This window comes from Nerophis ophidion, linkage group LG02 (assembly GCF_033978795.1).
Source record: "Nerophis ophidion isolate RoL-2023_Sa linkage group LG02, RoL_Noph_v1.0, whole genome shotgun sequence".
NCBI lineage: Eukaryota > Metazoa > Chordata > Actinopteri > Syngnathiformes > Syngnathidae > Nerophis > Nerophis ophidion.
In genome coordinates, this window is record NC_084612.1 from 14,211,654 (window position 1) to 14,236,785 (window position 25,132).

At 39.9% G+C, this 25,132-nt stretch overlaps 1 protein-coding gene across 1 annotated transcript in view; it reads left to right on the forward strand.

Annotated features, from left to right (window-relative positions):
* Positions 1–6: 6 nt before the first annotated feature.
* The window catches only part of cd276 (CD276 molecule), a 239,667-nt gene continuing 214,541 nt past the window's right edge, over positions 7–25,132 (forward strand). The window contains exons 1-2 of the mRNA XM_061877936.1: positions 7–271; positions 6,465–6,562. Coding sequence (XP_061733920.1) covers positions 6,517–6,562 — 46 coding nt within the window. The 5' untranslated portion in view covers positions 7–271; positions 6,465–6,516. The remainder of the gene's footprint in view (positions 272–6,464; positions 6,563–25,132) is intronic.

Below are 25,132 nucleotides of genomic sequence, written 5' to 3' on the forward strand. Positions count from 1 at the left end.
ACATGGGGGTCGGGACTCTCCCCCTCAACATGACATCACCGCTGGACAAAGCAGCAAGGAGTGGTTAGTGGAAAAGGAACCGTCCCAAATCAATGGAACAAATTTATATAAATCTGAACAAGCCCTTTGTTTAAAACAGACCGTTATCTGGTCGCGAGAGGAATACTCACAGCAGCTCCTGAAGGCAACATCGACGTGCTGGATAGACCAAACCACAACTGGACTTTTTTTTCTTTTTTAATACTTTTTTCATTGTGTTCGTCTTAACATGGTAAGACACTGTACATCACAACTGAAGCTGGCGAATAAGTTACAACTATATAATATAACACCATCGTGTTTATCTTTGTTGCATATAGCAGTTAAGCTAGCGTCTCAGGTACAGCTAAAAGTATTGTTTGAATGAAAGTTATGGCGCCCCCTCCCGACAAAATGTCATCACTACATTTGTTTCAGTGCTGTAATTGGGAGTTCCATTCAAAGCCTATTTTTAAATAAAGTTTCATAAATTGTAGGGGTCAGAAGTAGTTCCTATTGTTCTTCTTTCAGGCTGGTGGGGCTGTTCTCTGAAGGCAGGTCAAACTTCCTCTGGGATGTAGAGGATGTTGTAATCACCATCCCTGACAACTTGTGCGGGGAAGTCATTCCCGATAAAGCGCAGGGAACTCCCAGACTGTAAACACGGCGTGACCATAATAACTTACGATAAGCACATTTTAAATTGTGTAACAGCAGTCAGATATCGTAACGCAATGCATCAACATGTAATGCATCATCAGCTGTTAATTGGTTCCAGATAGGACTGAGACAGATGATTTTTTGCTAAGTAGGAATCAATCCATCCATCCATCCATTTACTACCGCTTGTCCCATTCGGGGTCAAGGGGGTGCTGGAGCCTATCTTTGCTGCATTCGGGCAGAAGGCGGTGTACACCCTGGACAAGTCGCCACCTCATCACAGGTCCAACACAGATAGACAGACAACATTCACACTCACATTTGAAGTAGGAATCATTCATTTTAAATCTAATTTATTTGCATGTTCTCCCTGTGACTGCTTGGGTTCCCTCCAAAAGCATGCACCTGGGGATAAGTTGATTGGCAACACAAAAAAAAAAAATGGCCCTGTTTGTGAATGTGAGTGTAAATGTTGTCTGTCTATCTGTGTTGGCCCTGCGATGAGATGGCGACTTGTCCTGGGTGTACACCGCCTTCCGCCCAATTGTAGCTGAGATAGGCACCAGCGCCCACCGCGAATCCAAAAGGGACAAGCGGTTGAAAATGGATGGATGTTTGCATGTTCTCCCTGTGACTGCGTGGGTTCCCTCCGGGTACTCCGGCTTACTGCCACTTCCAAAAACATGCACCTGGGGCTAGGTTGATTGGCAACACTAAATTGGCCCTAGTGTGTTAATGTGAGTGTGAATGTTGTCTGTCTATCTGTGTTGGCCCTGCGATGAGGTGTGTACTTGTCCAGGGTGTACCGCACCTTCCACCAAAATGCAGCTGAGATAGGCTCCAGCACCTACCGCGACCTCAAAAGGGAGAAGCGGTAGAAAATGGATGGATGGATGTTCATAATAACCACAGCATAAAAGACCTGTGTCCAAACACATTTTTCAACATTATGAGAGCTCTCTATAAATAAAATAACACCATTTAATCACATTTACACTCTTTTAATCCAGTATTATAATTTTGGCCTGAGGCTGAGCCAATCAGTAGCCATGATCATAGACATCTTATAAATAGACACAGCATTGATCACCCCAACGTGATAACATAAAATAAGACAAATATTGGTCTAGAATAGACTTGGACTTAGACTTAGACTTCCTTTTATGGTCATTCAATTTTGAACTTTACAGTACTGATGAGAACGAGATTTTGTTGCATTAGCTCGTTGTAGTGCAGGATAAACGATCAATAAGGTGCAGGTATAAATGAATACGTCACTGTACAGATAAATATATTTCAATTTTGCATATGCATCCATGTTTACGGATGTATGTTATATTGTTTTATATTCCAGCGAGTTAATCCGTTTTGGGGGGGAATTGAGGGGATTATAATGATGCGTTAAAGTGTCTTATGGCCTGAGGGAAGAAGCTGTTACAGAACCTGGAGGTTCTACTACAGAGACAGCGGAACCTCTTTCTAGAGTCTAGCAGTGAAAACAGTCCTTGATGGGGGTGGAAGGAGTCTCTACAGATTTTCTGACCCCTGGTCAGGCAGCGGCTTTTTGCGATTTCATGGATAGGAGGAAGAGGAGTCCTTATGATCTTCTACGCTGTACTCAACACTCTCTGTAGAGACTTCCAGTCTGATAATACATACAAGAGTTAACTAAACACTTAATTTAGGCCCCAAATATGTCAAATGTGCTTTTTCAAGTGAATATAAATACAATATATTTTGATGTAGTGAAGCTTTCTATATTTGAAACACATTGTGATTCTCATGTTATTCTTTATTGAAGCATACAACAATGGCCTTTCGATCACTTGCTGTATGTAAAAGGTCATGTCTTAGCAAAGACTTAGTTACCAGAAGCATTTTTGTCTTCTTCAAATAAATTATCACTAATGTCATCTGTTAACAAATTAGGTTTTCTCAGCATTTGTGTTACAGGGAGTCTAATGTTTACTTTACCACAGAATAACATGAGTTACAAACCCCGGAATACAATGATTTGCAAATCTTTTTCAACCCATATTCAATTGGATGCACTACAAGAAAAGATATTTGATGTTCAAACTCATAAACTTATTATTTTTTTTGCAAATAATAATTTCATGGCTGTAACACGTGCCAAAGTAGTTGGGAAAGGGCATGTTCACCACTGTGTTACATCACCTTTTCTTTTAACAACACCCAATAAACGTTTGGGAACTGAGAAAACTAACTGTTGAAGCTTTGAAAGTGGAATTCTTTCCCATTCTTATTTTATGTAGAGCTTCAGTCGTTCAACTGTCCGGGGTCTCCGCTGTCGTATTTCACGCTTCATAATGCGCCACACATTTTCGATGGGAGACAGGTCTGGACGCCAGGCAGGCCAGGAAAGTACCCGCACTCTTTTTTTACGAAGCCACGCTGTTGTAACACTTGTCTTGCTGAAATAAGCAGGGGCGTCCATGATAACGTTGCTTGGATGACAATATATGTTGCTCCAAAACCTGTATGGACCTTTCAGCATTAATGGTGCCTTCACAGATGTGCTAGTTACCCATGCCTTGGGCACTAATACACCCCCATACCATCACAGATGCTGGCTTTTGAACTTTTCGCCTATAACAATCCGAATGGTTATTTTCCTCTTTGTTTTGGAGTAAACCACGTCCCCTGTTTCCATATATAATTTGAAATTTGGACTCGTCAGACCACAGAACACCTTTCCACTCTGCATCAGTCCATCTTAGGTGAGCTCGGGCCCAGCCAAGCCGGCGGCTTTCAGGATATAGTTGATAAATGGGTTTGGCTTTGCATAATAGAGTTAAAACTCGCACTTACAGATGTAGCGACCAACTGTAGTTACTGACAGTGATTTTATGAAGTGTTCCTGAGCCCATGTGGGGATATCCTTTACACACTGATGTCGGTTTTTGATGCAGTACCACCTGAGGGATCAAAAGTCCGTAATATCATCGCTTACTTGCAGTGATTTGTCCACATTCTCTGAACTTTTTGATGATTTTACTGGCCCTAGATGGTAAAATCCCTAAATTCCTTGCAATAGCTGGTTGAGAAATGTTTTTCTAAAACTGTTCGACAATTTGCTTACGAAGTGGTGACCCTCACCCCATCCTTGTTTGTGAATTACTTAGCATTTCATGTAAGCTGCTTTTATACCCAATGAGGGCACCCACCTGTTCCCAATTAGCCTGCACACCTGTGGGATGTTCCATATAAGTGTTTGATGAGCATTCCTGAACTTTATCAGTATTTATTGCCACCCTTCCCAACTTCTGTCACGTGTTGCTGGCATGAAATTCTAAACTTAATGATTATTTGCACAAAAAAAAAATGTTTATCAGTTTGAGAATCAAATATGTTGTCTTTGTAGCATAGTCAACTGAATATGGGTTGAAAATGATTTGCATGTATTCTGTTTATATTTACATCGAACAACATTTCCCAACTCATATGGAAACAGGAGTTCAGAACATTTACAACAGGGGTGTCAAAGTCACGGCCCGCAGGCCAGATCCGGCCCGCAAATTAATTATCTATGGCCCCCAGAATGATATTTGATTAGTATTGGAACCGGCCCACAGGCGACAGCCGCCTGCTGCTGTTTTGCAGGCACCAATACTTCCGTCAGTGTTGGCGCTAGAAATTTTCAAAATATGGTCCCGGGGACCCCAACAAGTCATAAAAATGGGGTCCTACAGTAAATTTTTAGGGTCCCACTTTTTTGGAACCGTTTCGAAAGCAAATGATAAATGTATGCATTATCCTGTTGTATCTCACATTCTAAAAAGGTTGTCATAAACATAACTTAATTCATTAAAAAAAATAACAAAAGAAAATAAATTTTTATGCAACTTTACATTTGTTCAGTTCTAACATTCATTCATTTTCTTCTTTCCTACATGGACCTAAACTTTACCGCTGCCGGTATATTTTTCTCTATATTTTATTGTAATATTTTCATAATGTGTTAGTTCTATTTTTGGCCAAAGTGAAATAAAGAAAACAATCTGAAGTTGTCTTTATTTTCTTAGTTTTAATACCATGATTGTAATAGTCCGGCCCTCATGTGCACAGATTTCCCTCCATGCGGCCCCTGACCTAAAATGAGTTTGACACCCCGGATCTAGATAGGTATGCTCATTCTACTATAGCACTGTTTTGGCTATAAGGTGCCTGGATTGAATGCACCACTATGCAATTTTTAGTGCAGTGTTTTTCAACCTTTTTTGAGCCAGGGCACATTTTTTTCTATTGATAACATGTCGAGGCACACCACCAGCAGAAAACATTAGCAAATGTAACTCAGCAGCTGATATTGACAATAAAAACTTGTTCTCGCAAGTGTTGGATAAGAATTGAAACCATAACCAGGCATTCATGACTATAGCGCTTGTCTCAAAGTACTGTCACATCACACCGTGACTTATTTGGAGTTTTTTGGTGTCTCCCTGTGTTTCGTGTTTTAGTTCTTGTCTTGCGCTCCTATTTTGGTGGATTTTCCTCTTTTGTTGGTATTTTCCTGTAGAAGTTTCATGTCTTCCATGAGCACTAGTCTGTTCACCTGTTTTGTTTGAGCAATCAAGACTATTTAAGTTGTCGCTATCATTCTTTGCGGGGACTTTGTTGATTATGTCATGTTTGGATGTACTTTGTGGACGCTGTCTGCTCCACACGCAGTAAGTCTTTGCTGTCGTCCAGCATTCTGTTTTTGTTTACTTTGCAGCCAGTTCAGTTTTAGTTTCGTTTAGCATAGCCTTCCCTTAGCTTCAATGCCTTTTCTTAGCGGCACTTGCCTTTTCTTTATTTTAAGGTTTAAGCATTAAATACCTTTTTACCTGCACACTGCACCCGCTGTCGTCTGCATTTTGTGATCATGACAAACATCTACAAAGCAATTAATTACCCGCTGCCACCTACTGATATGGAAGAGTATTACATGGTTACGCTGCCGAGCTCTAGACAGCACAGACACTCAACAACAGTACATTTGCGGATTATAATTACTGGTTTGCAAAAAATATTTTTAACCCAGTTAGGTGAAATGAGATCATCTCTCATGGCACAGAAGACTGTATCTCACGGCACAGTGGTTGAAAAACACTGCCTTAGTGAGCTCTATTGTCATTTCTCTAATTTTTCTATTCTATTTGTAATAAGTTCCTATTAACCTATGCTATTTAAAACCCAACTCTATTTATTTCCGATTTTATTAACATTATCATGAACATACTATTGTTCTTTGCTACTCTCTTTGCTGAAACTCTAACCTCGGGTACTACAATCTGTGCCGTCTCATGTGTGCTGGTATGACAATAAAGTTCCTTGAATTGAATCCTTGATCTTTCAAGTTAACTCAGTCGTAAAGCCTGAACGAGGATTTGTACGCCAAAATGAGTCATTTCCTAGTGTCTGGACACCACAAGGCAGGGTTAGCCTGTGGTTTCGGGGTGTTGCTCTAATTTCATGTTGCGCTATCCAGAGAATGACTTTAAGGGGGATGGGGGATATTTTTTATTTCCTCGGCTCAGTTAAAGACACACACTCTCGCTGAGTTTGCTGGACTGGCGCGCTCTCAATAGTCCAAGAGAATGCGGCGAGCTGCACTGTTATGGAAACTTTGGTCGTGATGAGGCTTCCTTGTGCGGAAGTCGCAAATGGAGGAGAACATTAAGAGGAATGGAACCAAACCGTTCCAGTTTTATTGCTTACCCTTAACTGAGACAAAAATACCACAGATAGATTGCTCTAACCACCGTGTTTACTTCCTGCAGTGTCACGACTGAAGAGCCTGTTCTGCGGTCCAAGTTCACCCGGGGGAACGCCATGCTGTCCGTGCTGCTGTCCGCCATGCTGGCCGTCCACGCTTTTGGTTGGTGTCGACTGGTTGTCACTGTAGTGGTAACAATACGCCCCACGAGGCCTGTTAAGCCGCTAATAGTCTTTTGCCATCAAAGGCCTTGGCGGGGTCGAACAAGGTTTCAAATGACACACACAAAAAGTTGTGCTTGTTGCAACTTGAAACTTTTGATGTGGGCCATTGTGATGAATTTAATGAGGCGTTTTCACCATTCCCAAACACACTAAATATGTCCATTATTTCGAAATACACTACTTGATGGTGGAAGGTTCAGCCACTGTTCAACCACTAACCAACTAGTAAACATAACTAAAACTAAATTAAACAGACAACATACAAATATATGAGCACAAAACAAAACAATTGGACATTTTATACATACCATGCTAAATAAATAAAAAATACAAAATATGTCATTAAGTGTAGTGACATTCAGACAGCATTACTACAAAATATGATAATTTTATTAAATAACACTGATTTAAAAGGTGTTGTATTTAAAAATATGTATTACTGTATTTAAATATTGATTTACATTATTTTGTATAATGTTCTACAAATATATATGTGTGTTTTAAAGAAGTTGTAATGAATTTATATTACAATACTTATATTAGTAAATATTCAGTTAGTTGACGTAACGGTGGGAATCTCTGGGCACCTCAAGATTCAGGGGTTAATATATAGTAATAGAAAATGGATGGATGGATGGATAATACCAATATAAATTGATTATTTATGCATCTTCCATTGTTATATTATTATTATATTGTTAATATTTTGCATATTATTATTATAAATGTGTGTGTATATATATATATATATATATATATATATATATATATATATGTTTATTTATTTATATATCTATATATACATATCTATATATATATATATATATATATATATATCTATATCTATATATATATATCTATATATATATATATATATATATATATATATATATATAGATATACGTAATAATTGTCTTCGTTGTCTGTTACCAAATCTGCTATGATTAGAAAACACATTTGCTTTTGATTTCAGAAGTAGGAACACAAGTTGTTGCCTTAACTCAGACGTGCGCTGCTACGGAAACAGAAGTCATTGCGCGGAAGAAATGAATGAATGAATGGTTTATTTTGAGCCATGCAAACAAAACAAGAGAATGACATAAAATACAAAAGAAATATATAGATACATTATTTTTACACCTACATTGAAAACATTACATGTGACCAATCTTTTGTAGATGTCAAGATTGGCTCAAAAGGGAGTGGGAAGAAGTAAACTTATTAGGTCCCACCCCCATACATATACAATATATATATATACAATAAATAATACAATAATATATATAATATAATTCAATTCAGTGGTTGCTGCTATATATTGTCTATATAAAATACATTTAAATTCACACACACTTACATATATACATATGTGCACACACATATGTACACAACACACACATATATACACACACAAATATATACAATTTATATATATATACATATCAGTCCCAGAAATGATCAAAATTATCAAAATACGGTAAATATTGAACACATTACATATTGTTATGAACATGTGTTACTACAATATATATATATACTTGCAGTCTGGATATAAAACGTTGATGGAGGGTTCTTGAAGTTGTTTTAGGCGGCTTTGAATATCTATTGACTTATATTAGCCACATTTTTCAAGCATTTTTTTATCCATCTTTAAAATTGTAAAAAAATAGATGTATGTTCTTGTCTCTCATTAGTATTGTGAAACATAGGCAAAATTCCACAAAAAACTGCAGTTCCCCTTTAAGAGCCATATTAATGGTATTTTAGTGTTTTAATATGTTTATCTTTGTTTAAATTGGGGTATAAGATTTGTAATGCGGAAATGTGTTGTATGTGTATTCATGTTAGCATTTAAGCCAGCCAGCGATTAGCATGCTAGCTGCTTCTCCAGGAACTAACTAATATCCCAGTGAGTTCAGTACGGTAATCAATCACAGTTTTACTATAATTAACATTTGAAATGTTAATATTAACCAACAGAAATATTACCGCGGATTATCATTAACCTGGTAATTGTTACATCCTTAGTAGTTATACCAACTGTAATACTTTATTATTTTAGTATGTAATACTTATTAATTGGGATGGCATGGTGAGTTGGGAGAGTGGCCATGTCAGCAACCTGAGGGTTCCTGGTTCGATCCCCAACTTCTTCCAACCAAGTCACGTCCGTTGTGTTCTTGAGCAAGACACTTCACCCTTGCTCCTGATGGGTTATGGTTAGGGCCTTGCATGGCAGCTCTCGCCATCAGTGTGTGAATGGGTGAATGTGGAAATTGTGTCAAAGCGATTTCAGTACCTTGAAGGTAGAAAAGTGCAATACAAGTATAACCCATAATTATGTGTTTATTTTTTAAAAAGTGTGGCGGAATGATCCAGAAAAATATGTAAAACTAGGAATTGTTTTCACCTTCTTTACATTTTTAGATTCAAGAACATTTAGGAAGTCTAACTAAATAAAAGCTTACAGTACAATTTGGTGTTCTGCGCTGTTCTGGAGGTGTTGTTACTACTCCACATATAAAACATCAGATAATACTGTAAATATGTTTCCCGAGCTGGCGACGCCTTCAGTAAAAACTGCTTCATGAGCAGATTTTCCCGCTCTGACGGGGGCTGTGGTTGATGTGGTAATGAACGATACATAACTTCAAAGTTTCACTTCTGTTCAAGCGAACAACTTGGGTCATCATAAAAAAAGTAACAAACAGGCACAGTCTGGCTTGATAACGTCTGGAGGGGCCGTAAATAAAAGAAAGGAGTCGAGGATGTCAGAAATGAAACTCTAAAAGTTTTACAGTCCCCCTTTTCCCCCTGTTGGTGTGTTTGACACATCATGTAAATTAAAACCTCATTTATATACAGCCTGTTAAAAAACCCAAACCTATCCAAATCTGAGCAGCACCTCCATGAAGTTTACTTCTTTAAAAAGCATAATTTAAAACATATTGTATCCCTTATTATGGTAGTGGCTTGTTGTTTTTGTATTGCTTTATTCATTTTCTTATTATACTGTACTGAATGAACTGTACTGAGTAATTGGTTTATTTAGTACAATTTTCCATTTTGTCTTTAAGTTGTTCTTAATTTATTGTTATGTGAATTGATTGACCATAGCTGGGACTACTTAAGTGCATCACTTGCTGACAAAGACATTTTCAAAACCTGTCTTTGTTTGGTAGCAACTGCACAGTTTGTATTAAAATTATTAGAAGGACAGGAATGTTGCAGGCCTTGCTTTTTCTGTTTTCTTCTGGTTTCACTCATGGCCCTGTGGCCCTAAGTATCATTACTTCTTTATTACTTTTCTCTTCCGACACAAATGAGGCCTCGAGCTGGCTCATTACGGCTGCGTGGCATCCACGTGGAGAAGGAGTAGAGGGTGAGGGGGTGGTTGTTGCTCATACAATGATTCAGTTTATCTCTGCTAAATGGAACACTAAGTCCATTAGTTGGAGCCTAGTTGGAGGCTACACATGAAACTTGATACAAAAACACTGCAGTCAAAGGTAATTTGAGTACCGCAGAAAGACAATGGCAGTAGACTTTTAATTTAATATCGACTTAATTTGATCATACCCAGTGAAAAGTATGTTAATTGTTCAGGCTGTAAATTGCATGGGTGTACAAATACATAGCATCATATTGAAAGTTTGATTGCGACTAATTTTTTCTTATTGTCCATTTCCACAATTTTTCATACTGTTTTTAACATGGCCCTTTTAAAAGCATCTGTACTAGGAACTAAAGAAACTAGAGATTATTTAATTTAGTTTTAACATTCAAAGTAAATAACAGAGCAGAGTGAATAATATGCACGGTGGCAGAGGTGGTTAGTACGTCTGCCTCACAATACGAAGGTCCTGAGTAGTCCTGGGTTCAATCCCGGGCTCAGGATCTTTGCACGTTCTCCCCGTGACTGCGTGGGGTCCCTCCGGGTACTCCGGCTTTCTCCCACTTCCAAAAAACATGCACCTGGGGATAGATTGATTGGCAACACTAAATGCGCCCTAGTGTGTGAATGTGAGTGTCAATGTTTTCTGTCTATCTGTGTTGGCCCTGCAATGAGGTGGCGACTTGTCCAATTGTAGCTGAGATAGGCACCAGCGCCCCCGTGACCTCAAAGGGAATAAGCGGTAGAAAATGGATGGATGGATAAATACCATTTTTACTCAGCAGTAGAACAACTGTGGAAAAATATGTAAGTAACACAGTGAACTACTTTATTGGTATCACAATACCAAACAAACCTTACCAATACAACATATTGGCAGCGCTGAATACTTTTGCAAATAATAATCCTCATGGCACATATTTTAAACAGTAAACCCCGTATTGTACAATCATAAAACATATAAAATAAAATACAGACATACATGTAAACAGTGCATCTGGAAAGTATTCACACCACTTTACTTTTTTCACATTTTGTTATGTTACTGCCTTATTCCAAAATGGAAAAAAAAACTATTTTCGTCCTAAAGTTCTACACACATTACTCCATAAAACAATGTGAAAAGTTCATTTTTTGTGTGCAAATGTTTATTCCATAATGAAAAAAAAAACAAATTTTGTCCTAAAGTTCTACAAACATTACTCCATAAAACAATGTGAAAAGTTCATTTTTTTGTGTGCAAATTTCTAAAAAAATCAAAATCAAAATAAAATTACATGTACATAAGTATTTACAGCCTTTGCACAATACTTTGTTGATGCACCTTTGGCAGCAATTACAGTATGATGTATGATGCCACAAGCTTGGCACACCTATCTTCAGGTAGTTTCGCCCATTCATCTTAGCCCATTCCTCTTTGCAGTACAGCCAAGTCTACAGATAATAACCCATAATGACAATGTGAAACTTTTGTTTCTTGCAAATGTATTTTTGTTATGGGCCCATTCTTCTTTTCCCATTCTTCTTTGCAGCAACCTTTCAAGGTCCATCAGGTTAGATGGAAAGCGATGGTTTTCATTCAAGATGTGTCTGTACATTGCTGCATTCATCTTTCCCTACGATGTTTTAAGTAAATAAAGTTAGATGGGGCTGCAATACGCTGCCTTTGGCTTGAGAACTGCGCTTACACAGTTTTAACTGATAATGCCTCCCAATTTTCATACATTTTTGAAAGAAGTAAGGATTGATGTAAACGTATAGGTAAACAGACTTTGAGAGTGTTGAAATAGTCATGACAGTGCAGGATATGCAGTAACTCCACAGCCCTACTCATACAGTTTTATCTAATAACCCTCCCACCCAAGACTAAGTAGGATAAAGATCAGCGTGTAAGTTTTCAATGGTGCTGGAATAGTATTGACACTCTATGTTATGCTGCTTTTGCCCCGAGAACGTTTCATACTCTGTTTTAAATAATCAACTAAAGGGTACCAAATCCTGGCTGATATCCAAAACCTGATCATTTCCATTTCCTACTTGTATGTATGATACTGTTTGATATTCTACCTTGTGTTACTTTCAAATACTATAAAAGTATAAGAGCTTGTCCACCTGTCACATTTCAAGTCTGTGCAGTTCACCGGTAATTACTATTCAGTGCAGCTGCGTCGTTGCTTGATAGGTCTTCTGAGTTCTCTTATCAGCCCACACTCCCTATCGTGAATGAAATAACGCATCAGACCATCCCGGCGCATGCACCTTGCCTCTGAAGCTCCCAGCTGTATCCTGACTCAAGGGGTTTGGTGATGGATCATTCTAGGTGAACCCTCTTCCTTGTTTATTTATTTTTAAACTCCTCCAAGAGTGTTTTATATATTGCATCTCGGCATTTGTCATTGCATCTTGTTTGTTAGATGGGTTTGTTTATAGATATTGGTAGATGATAGATAAAAGTGAAGACAGTTTGCCACACTGCCGCTTGATGGTTGACCCTTCTGCATGATTGGATATTTCTGCCGTTAGTGTCCAAACAAAATGCACACATTGTACAAAATAGAATACAAAATGTATACCATGAGCCCTTTGCCTGTAAAATACATACGTTTTCCTCTTTCTAAGGCAAAGGACCTTTTGTTTACATCAGAGCCAACATTTTCCACTGCAGAGAAGCCCAAAGCCCACTAAAATGTTAACACTGAATTAGTAATCTTACTCATGATTTTATTCCATCCATCCATCCATCCATTTTCTACCGCTTCTTCCCTTGTTTTGGGGTCGCGGGGGGCGCTGGCGCCTATCTCAGCTACAATCGGGCGGAAGGCGGGGTACACCCTGGACAAGTCGCCACCTCATCGCAGGGCCAACACAGATAGACAGACAACATTCACACTCACATTCACACACTAGGGCCAATTTAGTGTTGCCAATCAACCTATCCCCAGGTGCATGTCTTTGGAAGTGGGAGGAAGCCGGAGTACCCGGAGGGAACCCACGCATTCACGGGGAGAACATGCAAACTCCACACAGAAAGATCCCGAGCCTGGATTTGAACCCAGGACTGCAGGACGAGAGGCAGACGCACTAACCCCTCTTCCACCGAGATGTAATCATTACATCTAACCTACGTAGTTTAACTCAGTGGTCCCCAACCTTTTTGTAACGCTTAATAATTTGTCATGAAAAAGGGACGTTTTTGTCATGGAAAAGGGAGTTTTTTGTGGCTGGTGCACTATTTGTAAGTGCATATTGTGTTTTTTATGTTGATTTAATAAAAAAAAATAATAATAATGTTTTTTTTTTAATTATTTTTTATTTTTTTATAAAAAATTATTCTGCGGCCCGGTACCAATCGGGCCACGGCCCAGTATCGGGCCGCGGCCCGGTGGTTGGGGACCACTGGTTTAACTGGTTAAACCTTGTCAAATTATATGAAAGTATGTGTTAATTACAAAACTTATAATCAAGGCTTAGGTCAGGCTGATTCCAAAAATAGATAATCAAATGTTCTGCAAAAGAAGGGACTCAAAAACTGATGAAAAATAAATTCACATACAATTACGCAGTGCTAAAATAAATAAATTCAAACTAGAATAATACTGTTAAAGGGGAGCTGCACTTTTTTTTGTAACTTTGCATATTGTTCACCATCATTATCATGGCCTGGGAATGCCTCGGGATCCCCCGGGAAGAGCTAGACGAAGTGGCTGGAGATAGGGAAGTCTGGGCTTCCCTGCTTAGGCTGCTGCCCCCGCGACCCGACCTCGGATAAGCGGAAGATGATGGATGGATGGATAACGCATAAATAAACAAACATAAACATAAATAAAAGTCTGCTTATAATGGAGCCAATGGGAGGTCTTCTACCCAATAATATACATCCAAAAACTGCCAACAATAGATTTTCGTGACTTGAATGGTAACCAAGTATTAATAATATTGTTATTAAAAATGCTAACGCAGAATAACTATTTATAGCGGTGCCGTTATCACAAGCGTGTGTGCTAATATTAACATATAACGGGTGAGCTACTTCCTCGTTATCTTGTCACAAACGTTTATTCTAAATCAAAAACCATGCCTCTCACCTTGATAGTAGAAGGATGAGGACCTATTCTGAGAAGTTGGTACACTTCGACAGCCAATGGAGACCCAGTGATGGCGAGAAATACCTAAAAAGATGCTTGGTTCCATCCCCCTTTTCTTTGCGAGGATTATGAGTCATTCTTCATCTAAACGACACTATATGAACATTGTAGCAGTTGGCATCATAATGACAGCAGACATTGTACAGTAAGTGATGTTTTATTATGTTTGTTGGCTCTCATTAAGTCTGCTGTGAATAATAATCAGTGATGTTGAAAAAAAAAAAAGCTCAAAATGAGCAAAATTCATAAATACTAAATGTCATTGTGAATGTGCCCGTTACTACATTACATATATACTTGTATATATAAGGGCTTTATAAGCAGAATAGAGCAACTTACATAGACTCCATTGTTCACATGTATTTAATATTTACAATCCATAACAAATAAAACAAATGTGTTCTTGTCTTACATAATAATAACTTAGATTTATATCGCGCTTTTCTAAACACTCAAAGTGCTCACAGAGAAGTGGGACTCAACATTCATTCACACCTGGTGGTGGTAAGCTACATCAGTAGCCACAGCCGCCCTGGGGTAGACTGACGGATTGACTGACATAAGGATTGTGAATGATAGAAAAAATACAAAAAAAGTGCAGTTCCCCTTTAAATAAACTGTCAATAAAATTTAAGTACAAACCAAAATACAGCTTACTTTAGTCATCATGTTTGCACTTGATAAACCTTTCTATGACTTTAGTTCCAGACTTCTTCTGTTTTTTAGATATTGTGATTACTGCCACAAGTGGTGGACAGAACTGAGCACTGCCGGAGTCCATACGGGACCACAGCTGAGAAACAGATATTTTTTGGCAGCACAAAAATGGCCCTATGGTTAAGAAACAATGGTATAGATGAACTTGGACCACTGTAAACACAGTGGCAGATCATTGTGCCTAGTTTTTTAACCTTGATAGTAAACATAGAACACTAGGGTCCAAACTTGAGATTTACATAACTGAGGCGTTCTTCAAAGCACCCTATTAAGTCCTTTCCTTTTTGGCATTGGCATTGGCATTGGCAACTTTACTTCGGATGGAGTCAGTAACTCCTTTAGTTATACTAGTAGTGTTCCTCAAGGGTCCCTTTTAGGTCCTCTCTTTTTTAACATTTGGGCTATTCACTTGTGGCTTGTCAGTTCAGTTAAAAAAAACTTGAGACTCACATTTTTGCAGCATATTCCTAAAAACAGTGCTGTGATAGAGATGACCTTTTGCTCGCTGTTTTTCAGAAAGTTCTTAAAAATAGCAGAGTTTACCTGTAACTCTGATAAAATGAATAGACCGAAATTAAATGAGTAGAGGACACTGGTTCACCGCAAGATACAAAATAAGAATAATAGTGCAGGGAGAAGTCTGGCCCCCAATCCGTAGCTTTCTGGAAATATGGCCCCCAAAACAATTTAGTAGAATATCCCTGTTCTAAGGTATGTAACAAAGGCAGGACAGCATCTGCATGGCAGGGAACATCAAAAACAGAAAATAGGTTCTAAATCAAATTCAATACAGATCAAAAGGGTTGACCCAATTTCACTCTGGGCGGGTAGCCAAAGGCTGATTACATTTAATTGGCTTAATCGTATACCTTAGTTGTTACAGTCACTCACTGCCACCTCCCATGGAGCGTAGAAATAGTTAACTCACTGCTGCATCCTCAGTGTACCTCTTCACAAGTCTGATAGCTTATGACTGTCTTCCCATTCCCACCCTCAAATGTCCTTCTTGTCTCTTCACAGCCATTGATTCTGCAGAGTGGGGACACTTTAGCCCGCGCAGAAATTCAATTTGAGGGTTATTACCCTGTATCAGTGATGCTTTTGCTAATTTGATTTTGTCCAGTAAAGGATCCCTTTAAAAACAGTCGAGGGCCAGTCTCGACGCAGATTGGTTTCATCGCAGAGCATACACAATCACGTACATAATCAGTCTCCATTGGCCCTAGCGCTACCTTTCTCTCCGGCTCTTTCTTCCCTAGCCGTGCGTTCATTGAAACAGAGTGCATTACCCAACAAGCACCTCATTATTATTTCAACAAGTCCTCAAAATGCAGCCCAGTGGGACTGTTTAAAAATTGATTCAAGTAATATGCCGCGATTGCACTTCTGCATGGGGCAAAGGGGAGGGGAGCCTGCAGTCATATGTGGCTCCGCCGTGTGTCTTGTGGGCTGCCGTGAACGGCTCAGACGGATGTTGAGCCGTGCTTGGAAAGCATCGCAGCTACTTTGCTAAAGAAAGCACCCACCCTTCATTTGGAGTGGTGTTGAGGGGACGTGGCTGTGATGTTGTAAACCCACTGTCCGCAACATTAGGTACACCTGGACTATCTATCTTTCTGCACAAATATGTTTTAGTTTTGATTGACATAACCAAAGAATATTGAATATTGACGAACCCCCAAGCTTAAACTGAACTTTTTTTTTGGAATTGTACCAATCATTTACAGTCAATATGAGAGACAAGAAGACAGTTCTTTTTTTTTTGTTTTTTGCGTTCTAACATGTAAAAATCGGATCGTTGTAGGCTGCTTGCAATGCAGCTAATGGGAACAATCAATTCAACCTCTAAATCACTTTAAAAATGTATTCATAAACCGTCCCTAATACTTAATTTACGTTCCGTAACCTGTATAATACGCAAGCTGTTGCGCCATTGTTATTATAAGAGCGAACACAGACAAACTATTTTTATAGCAAGGTAACACATCGGTGTGCTTCAGTATTTGCCGTAAAAGCTAGCTACGGCAAAAGATCAGCTAGCTTCTACATCAGCACGAAACGTAAAAAGTTTTTAATGCACATCAGTGCGACAAGACACCAATCTGTACTGACTTGAAAACATGAACAATCATTTTACAGTATCTGTAAAGTATTATCCCACATTTCAAGTTTTGTTCGTACACATCTAGCCAGACAGCATATGTACTGTATCATTAACAATATTAAAATGTGATCCACTCGATGGACATTTGTGCGTTTGGTCCAGCTGGCCGGAGACAGTTTTTCTGGTTTACCTGGGCAAAGCACTCCATTTATGTCAAAAATAGCTTTTCTCCAAATTCCAAATTTCTAGTTTCACGTCGCGCCGACCTCACTGTCTTGACTTCTGTCTGCTCCAAAATGTCACCCTCTTCTTGGTGGTCTCTTCTATAACCAGCAGTTCATCCTCCACATACTCAGCTTCAAAAAGATAAGGCTGTGAATCCTAATTTGTCCAAAAATAGTCATCTTTGTTGTGTATTACCAAGTTTTCCATGGTTAGAACACACACTAGCATGTGTTTCCTGAATTAGGAACATATTTGTTCCCAAAAGTCGAAAATGCGCTGCTATGGAAACAGACATAATTGTGTTGAAGAAGTCAGTTCCGACAATGATTAAAATGACCAAAGTACGGTGAATATTGTGCATATTACATATTGATATAAACGTGTCTGTTACTATGTTATATACATACTTGCAGTGTGTATATAAAACGTTGATGGAGGGTTTGAAGTTGTTTTAGAGGGCTTTGAAGGCTACAATGGGGACTTCCATTAGCCACATCTGTCAAGCGTGTTTTATCATCTTTAAAATCCTAAAAAAAAAAAAAAAATTCCAGTCTCTCTTAATGTTTGTGACCTTTAAGGACGGTATACTTTATATGAAGATTAGCACTTTTAATGATAAGGATGTTAAACATTACGTCTGTTTGCCCGTCTGTGGCGTCATCAAAACAAAAATGGCGGACAGATACTGTGGTGGAGAAAGGTCATGACAAATGCAATCACAACAAGACAATTTGATTGATTGATTGATTGATTGATTGATTGATTGATTGATACTTTTATTAGTAGTTTGCACAGTACAGTACATATTCCGTACAATTGACCACTAAATGGTAACACCCGAATAAGTTTTTCAACTTGTTTAAGTCGGGGTCCACGTTAATCACTCATGGTACAAATATATACTATCAACATAATACAGTCATCACACAAGTTAATCATCATAGTATGTACATTGAATTATTTACATTATTTACAAAAACTTTCAGCTAAAGCCTGATTTTAAAAGCCACAACAAAAGACAAACAACACAACATAATAATATAAAGCCTCAACACAACTTTAAACCACAAAAGACGTGACCGACACAATGTAGGTGACAGTTAAAGAAACACCCTGACTTCCGGAACACAACAACATGACACAATAGCAACTAACAACCAAGGAAAAGTAATTTCATTAGAAATAAATACAGGTAAATAGAAGAGATGGATGAGGGAGGCTATGGAAATTAGGAAGCTAGGGGCCAATACCATCACAGGGATGAGGGGGCATACACCTGGGACGCTGTTCGTCATCGGTGATGCCGGAGCGGAGAACAAATACTGTATTTTACTTTTATTTAGCAGGTAAAGGTACTGTTGGTTACTGCACTTTTATTGAGAATTGCTTTAATGTGGACAATGTAAGCGGAAAAGGTTTGCTTTTTAATGTGTTGGTTGCACTTTATTCAAATAAGATGTAAATGCATTGGCCATTAATTGTTGTTTACTTGCTTGTTTTGTATCCTTATTTCATTTATACACAATTCCCTTACAAGAAATAACAGAAATATAAGAAACGTCACCTGCAGTGACGTTTCCTGTATTATAACTAATATTTATTTCACAGTCACACAACTTGATGTTTTATTTATTTTTGCTAAAAAGTTACTGAAGCGATTTCAACTCAGTGAATATTGTCACTGATTCATATCGGCAACCACAAATATCAAATCGATTTGATTCGTTGTTAAAACGCACCGTTATACACCTAGTGTTTACTAAACAGCCTTCATTTTGTCACTCTCGTAATTGGTGAGTGTAATGACAATGCTCATTATTTTTTTTTACTTTTTAGAACGTTGCTCGCAGTTTGCATTGGTGTAGAAACTCCTCATACTCTGAGTTAAATAAGGTAACTGCAAATTGTATATGGTTAGATGGATAAAACATATACTTTAATGATGCTGTGAGTGGGAATCTAAAGTGTGCTGCTGTGCTCTTCGTCTTTTTCTTTCTTCTTCATCTTCGGCGCAAAAAGTTGGCTGTCCTAAAGTGAGATCTGACCTTATGGCCAAGCAGCTACCTTATCCTTTTTTCCCTTCTCTATTCCCCAACTCATCAAACGGCGCTCAATGTCTGCAGGCTTGTAAGCTAGAGGCTGGCTCTTATCTGACTGCCCGAGCCCATTAGCGGGTTATTGACAGGATATGAGATGGCTCACACCGAGGAAGGATTCAAGAGGAAGTGGTGATGAGCAGCAAGGAAATAGAGAGAATAGGGGGGCAAGGGAGGATGAAAATGGCACAAAAGAACATAGGAAATAAGCTAGTCCGAGTCCTTGTCTGTCGGGTCTATCATTCCTTGTATGTCTCCCTGGCGAGGCCACTCCATTATGAGAACAAAAATAAGAAAAGAGGTGATAATGTTCAGAGCTTAATGTTGAAAGTGACCTCTTTAGTGCACATTGGGTTCGGAGTCTCACCAAATCTTATTTATATTGTCGCTCTTTGCACAGAGATGCCATTTTAATGCCACATCTGCTACAAACTAAGTTTTTTTTATTTATTATAGTCCTAATTTTGTATCCTAAATGCAAAGGTAATGCACGCAACAGTGAGATATAACAGAGATGCACTTCTGGACATCGAAAAAAGCTCACCATGAGCTCACTTATAGTCTAACGGACTTCAACTTTCTGCAACGACCAGACCCCGTTAACCACAGCCAGACCAATACAACAACAATGCGGCGTGGCGAGAGAGCGGGGCTACATGCTAGACTAAAGGCTAGAGCTACACGACCACCTGCTGCTAGCTAACATGCGCTCGCTCGTCAACTGGCTGGATGAGCTAAGAACCAGGATTGCATCCCAGTGTGAACTGAGAGAATGCTGTGCTCTTATTTTCACGGAAACCTGGCTTTCGCACAGCATCCCAGACTCTGCCATCCAGCTAGCAACGCACATAGTCTGCTGTGGAGACCTGACAATGGCTTCAAGAAAGGCAAGAGACAGCACCGCAAGCAAGGCCCCCCAAAACCCCCCAGTGAGTAAAACTGTTAAAGTGTGGAATGAAGACAATGAACTAGTGCTTCAGGACTACTTTGGGCGTACAGACTGGGACATGTTCAAAACCGATGCTCAGAGGGATGACAATACAGTGGACATAGAACAATATGCTTCCAGTGTAACTGGCTACATCAGCACATGTGTGGAAAACATTGTGCCCACAAAAATCTACCCAAACCAAAAACCCTGGATTAACTGTGATGTTCGGTGCAAGCTACATGCCCGCTCCACTGCATTTGTCTCAGACAACGCTGAGTACTACAAGAAGGCCAGATATGAACTGCCTAAATCCATCAGCGAGGCCAAGGGACAATACAGACTAAAGCTGGAGGGATTCTACTCCACCACAGAGTCCCGGCGCATGTAGCAAGGCCTGCAACACATCACACACTACAAGCAGGGGAGTCACAAACAGCCAACCCTCACTGCCAGATGAGCTGAGTGAGTTCTACGCCCGCTTCGAGGTCTTCAACACCGACAAACACAGAGGGGTTCTAACCACGGAGCGGATGCAGGACCCACCACTCAGTGTGACAACAGCAGAGGTACGTACAGTTCTGAGAACAAACCCACGGAAGGCAGCTGGCCCAGACAACATCCCTGGCCGGGCCCTCAGGGTCTGTTCATCAGAGCTGGCTGACGTACTTGCTGACATATACAACTTGTCACGAGCACAAGCTGTTGTGCCCACCTGCTTCAAGACAGCCACCATTGTGCCCCTGCCCAAGAAAAACCTGTCTGTGAACTGTCTGAATGACTATCGCCCCGTTGCACTCACCCCAATAGTGATGAAGGGCTTCGAGAGGATAGTCATGTCACACATCAAGAAGACCACTCCAGACGCACTGGACCCTCTACAGTTTGCCTACCGGCAGACCCGGTCCAATGAGGATGCAGTGAACACCGTAATCCACACCACCCTCACCCACTTGGAGAGCAAGGACACCTATGCCAGGCTTTTGTTCATCAACTACAGCTCTGCTTTTAACACTGTCATCCCACAAAAACTCACTGTTAAACTCCTCACTGTTGGTCAGCACCCAGTCACAGAGACTGGGTGCTGAATTTTCCCACAAACCGGCCCCAGTCAGTCAGAGTCTGCAACCAGATATCAGGCACAAATGTTCTAAGCACAGGAACCCCCAAGGCTGCGTGCTGAGCCCTCTGTTGTACACCAGTATCATTAAGTTTGCAGATGATACTACGGTCATCGGACTGATCACCGGGGGAGCTGAGGCAGCGTACAAAGGAAGGTAGCGGAATGGTGGCCTGGTGTCAGGATAATAATCTCTCCTTGAACACTGACAAGACCAAGGAGATGATTATTGACCCACGGAAAAGGAGTGCACAGTACACACCTCTGTACATAGGTGAGACAGAGGTGGACACGATGAAAACCTTTTAAATTCCTCGGGACCCACATCAGCCAGGACCTCACCTGGGCTCACAACACCCAACAAACAAAGAAAGCCCAGCAGCGACTGTACTTCCACTAAGAAGGCTGTCAAAAATATGGCATTCCACCCAAAATTCTCAGCAACTTCTATAGAAGTAGGTTTGAGAGTATCTTTACCAGCTCAATCACGGTCTGGTATGGAAACTGCCCTGCTAAGGACAGGAAGGCACTACAGCGAGTGATTCAAACTGCTCAGTACAAATCAGGAGCAGCCTTCCCCTCACTACAGGACATGTACTCTACCAGGGCCACCAGGAGAGCACACATCATAAAGGACAGTACACACCAACAGCACATTCTCTTTACCCTCCTACCATCAGGCAAACGATACAGGAGCCTGAAATCCAGGACTACGAGACTGACAAACAGTTTCTACGCTCTGGCCATCAGTCTTGTGGATGCTAACTTGTGAATGCTAGCTACATTTCCCCCCCTTTTTTACTTTTATCTTTTGAACAAAAGACAGCTACCATGACCACCCCTGAACTGTGAACCATCACCATAGACACCTTTCACCTTTGATCAGTAAGGACAACTTTTAGCTGCTGCTGTGACCCAATCTCACCTCCATATTTATACTGTCGATGTGAATCAGAATATGCAATAATGTTGTGTTACTAATTGTGCCTTGTATATAACATTTTTTATTTCTATTTTATTTGAGCTAAGTACTGTGTGACTTGTTGAAGGGTGGACTAGAAAAGTAAATCTTCATTGTACGGCAAACTGTCTGTTTAACTGTGCATATGACAACAAACAATCTTGAATGAATGCTACACATTACTTATTCTTAATCATGTAAACAAGACACACTCCAGATTTATTTTGCCCCCTTTGAATAGCATTATACACATGTGCTAAAACCAAATTGATTGCCTCTGTCTTCATACTTAGGAAAAAGGGCTCAGGGTTCCATAAAGCTCAGTCATTTAACGTTCAGGTTCTTGCATATTGCTCAGTATTAAAACATGCTGCCATTGCACAAGAAGGCAGCAGGGGGCAGTATTGTACAAGCATTAGCCATTTGTGAAGTTCCCCTTGTTTTGCTTGCTGTAGTCAATAGTTTCACATTTAATTGAGCTCATTCTGAAAAGTCATTACTAATGTTGGGCCATTGGTTGCAGCATGAGTTACCCTTTAAATGTGTATGCAGATGGCTGCAATCACTGTGTAAATATCTCCGCTCAGGTATTGAAAAACAGTTGTTGTATTACCTTTTATGAAGGGAAGCTTGGGAAGCTTTAATTGTGTGGTGGGAAGTTAAGGTGGAGTGTACTGTATTGCAGTGTGCTTTTTTCTGAGTATGCATGGTGAAGTCATGGAGGTGAATAATCACAGCAGAAATTGCGGTATTACTTCACCTTTACCTGCCGATAGTGTGTTTGCGTGTGTAACTTTGCATGCGGAACCTGGCGCAGAAAACATTTGTTAAACCGCAGTGTGTTTGTGAACGTGACCCGTGTCAGTCACGCTGACAGGAAGCTCTTTGCTCCAGTGCAGCTCTGTTACAGCCTCTCCATTGTAGTGTCAAGACTTCCTCGTGTCTAACTCCTCAGACTGTGTTGCTACGGACCTGTCAGTAGCCATGCAGGTGTGGAATATCAATGTGTTCTCTGGCCTTTTCAGTCTCTGGAGGAAACCGTGCGTGTGTCCAGGCGAGGTGTGAATATGTGTGAGAGGCTAAATATTGTTTTGATTCTATTGATACACATACAGATGATACCTGAACATTGATGAGGATGCATTTGGCTCAGTGGCTACAAACTGCATTGCAATTGGAATTCATCAAATAGCATAATTTTACCAGCCCCGGTTTGATCTTGGAAGGAATCTCGGAGACAATTGAAAGTATGAGGCTGTTGAGATTAACTTGATAAAAGTTTGACTTAGGGCTGCAGAATTAGTAAAATTGTATTCACGACCGAGGCGATCCTTGGCAATACTGCCATTCAAAAAGAGGGCTCGGCTGCATATCAAATCAAGCACTTTCACAGCTGTGGCGGCAGAAAAGCAACAGCGGCTCGTCATGAAGCCTCGTGAAGCGTCACCTGCCCACACCAAAGGTTGCTTCGCTGGCCGGCATGAACTAACTATTCCCGGGCTACTGCAGTCTGACACAGCGTACGTTAAAGACGAAACTGCTGTTATTATATTGCGGGAGGTGTGGAACACTCTGCTCTACTTGTCTCCTTGGACTTGCACAAAAAAAAAAAAGTTAAAGTACCAATGATTGTCACACACACACACTAGGTGTGGTGAAATTTGTCCTCTGCATTTGACCCATCCCCTTGTTCACCTCCTGGGAGGTTAGGGGAGCAGTGGGCAGTAGCGGTGCCACGCCCGGGAATAATTTTTGGTGATTTAACCGCCATTCCAACCCCTGATGCTGAGTGCCAAGCAGGGAGGTAATGGGTCCCATTTTTATATTCTTTGGTATGACTCGGCCGGGGTTTGAACTCACAACCTACCGATCTCTGGGCGGACACTCTAACCACAAGGCCACTGAGTAGGATTAATGACTAGCTATCAGCTCTGAAAAACATCAACAATGGATAAAAATCTAATGTTTTGAGCAAAAAGATGAAATGTTAGTACTCTAGAACAAAAATTAATTGTGAATAATAATCGTGATTTCAATATTGATAAAACAATAGTCAGGGTTATTCTTGTATCGTGTAGACCTTGTTACAGTGGGTGTTTTGTATAGCAGGTTGAGCTGTGTGCTAAAGTCAATTTAAATTGTGTTGTCAACCTTTTAAGCTTTCGTTACAGTGTCACCATGTTGTGTATTTATGAAATAAAAACAGAGTAGGGGTGCATGTTTTGACAAATGATCGCAATTTTTTGTCTGGTAGTTCAGGAAACTTTGCATAACCTTAACAGTCGAATGTCTCATAAGTAAAAATATATGGAGTTTAGCAAATTGTGTGACTTTTCAGTGCAGTGAGTCTCTAAGGCTATGTTTGCGCTATAGCATCGGATGTTGTTGATACTTTTATTAGTAGATTGCACAGTACAGTACATATTCCGTACAATTGACCACTAAATGGTAACACCCGAATAAGTTTTTCAACTTGTTTAAGTCGGGGTCCACGTTAATCAATTCATGGTAATCATTTCCAATTGTCCAATCATGTCCAATTGTTTATTTTTTTTTGTCAAATCCGATCTCTTTTTAGTGGCCGTTCACATTACAGTAAAACAATGCCAATTCTAATGTGAATGCAATCTGACCCGCATGTAGACTTGACGTCATGATGTCACATGCACTGCAGTGATTACTACATTAAACATGGCTTCCACTGTCATCAATCTCAGTCCCGGTGCAATTGTGGCAATTTTGAGTATTTTGTGCAGTCAAAGTCCACATTTTCTGAACTAAAATGATTGCGCGTTGAAGATTAAGAAGGAAGAGGACA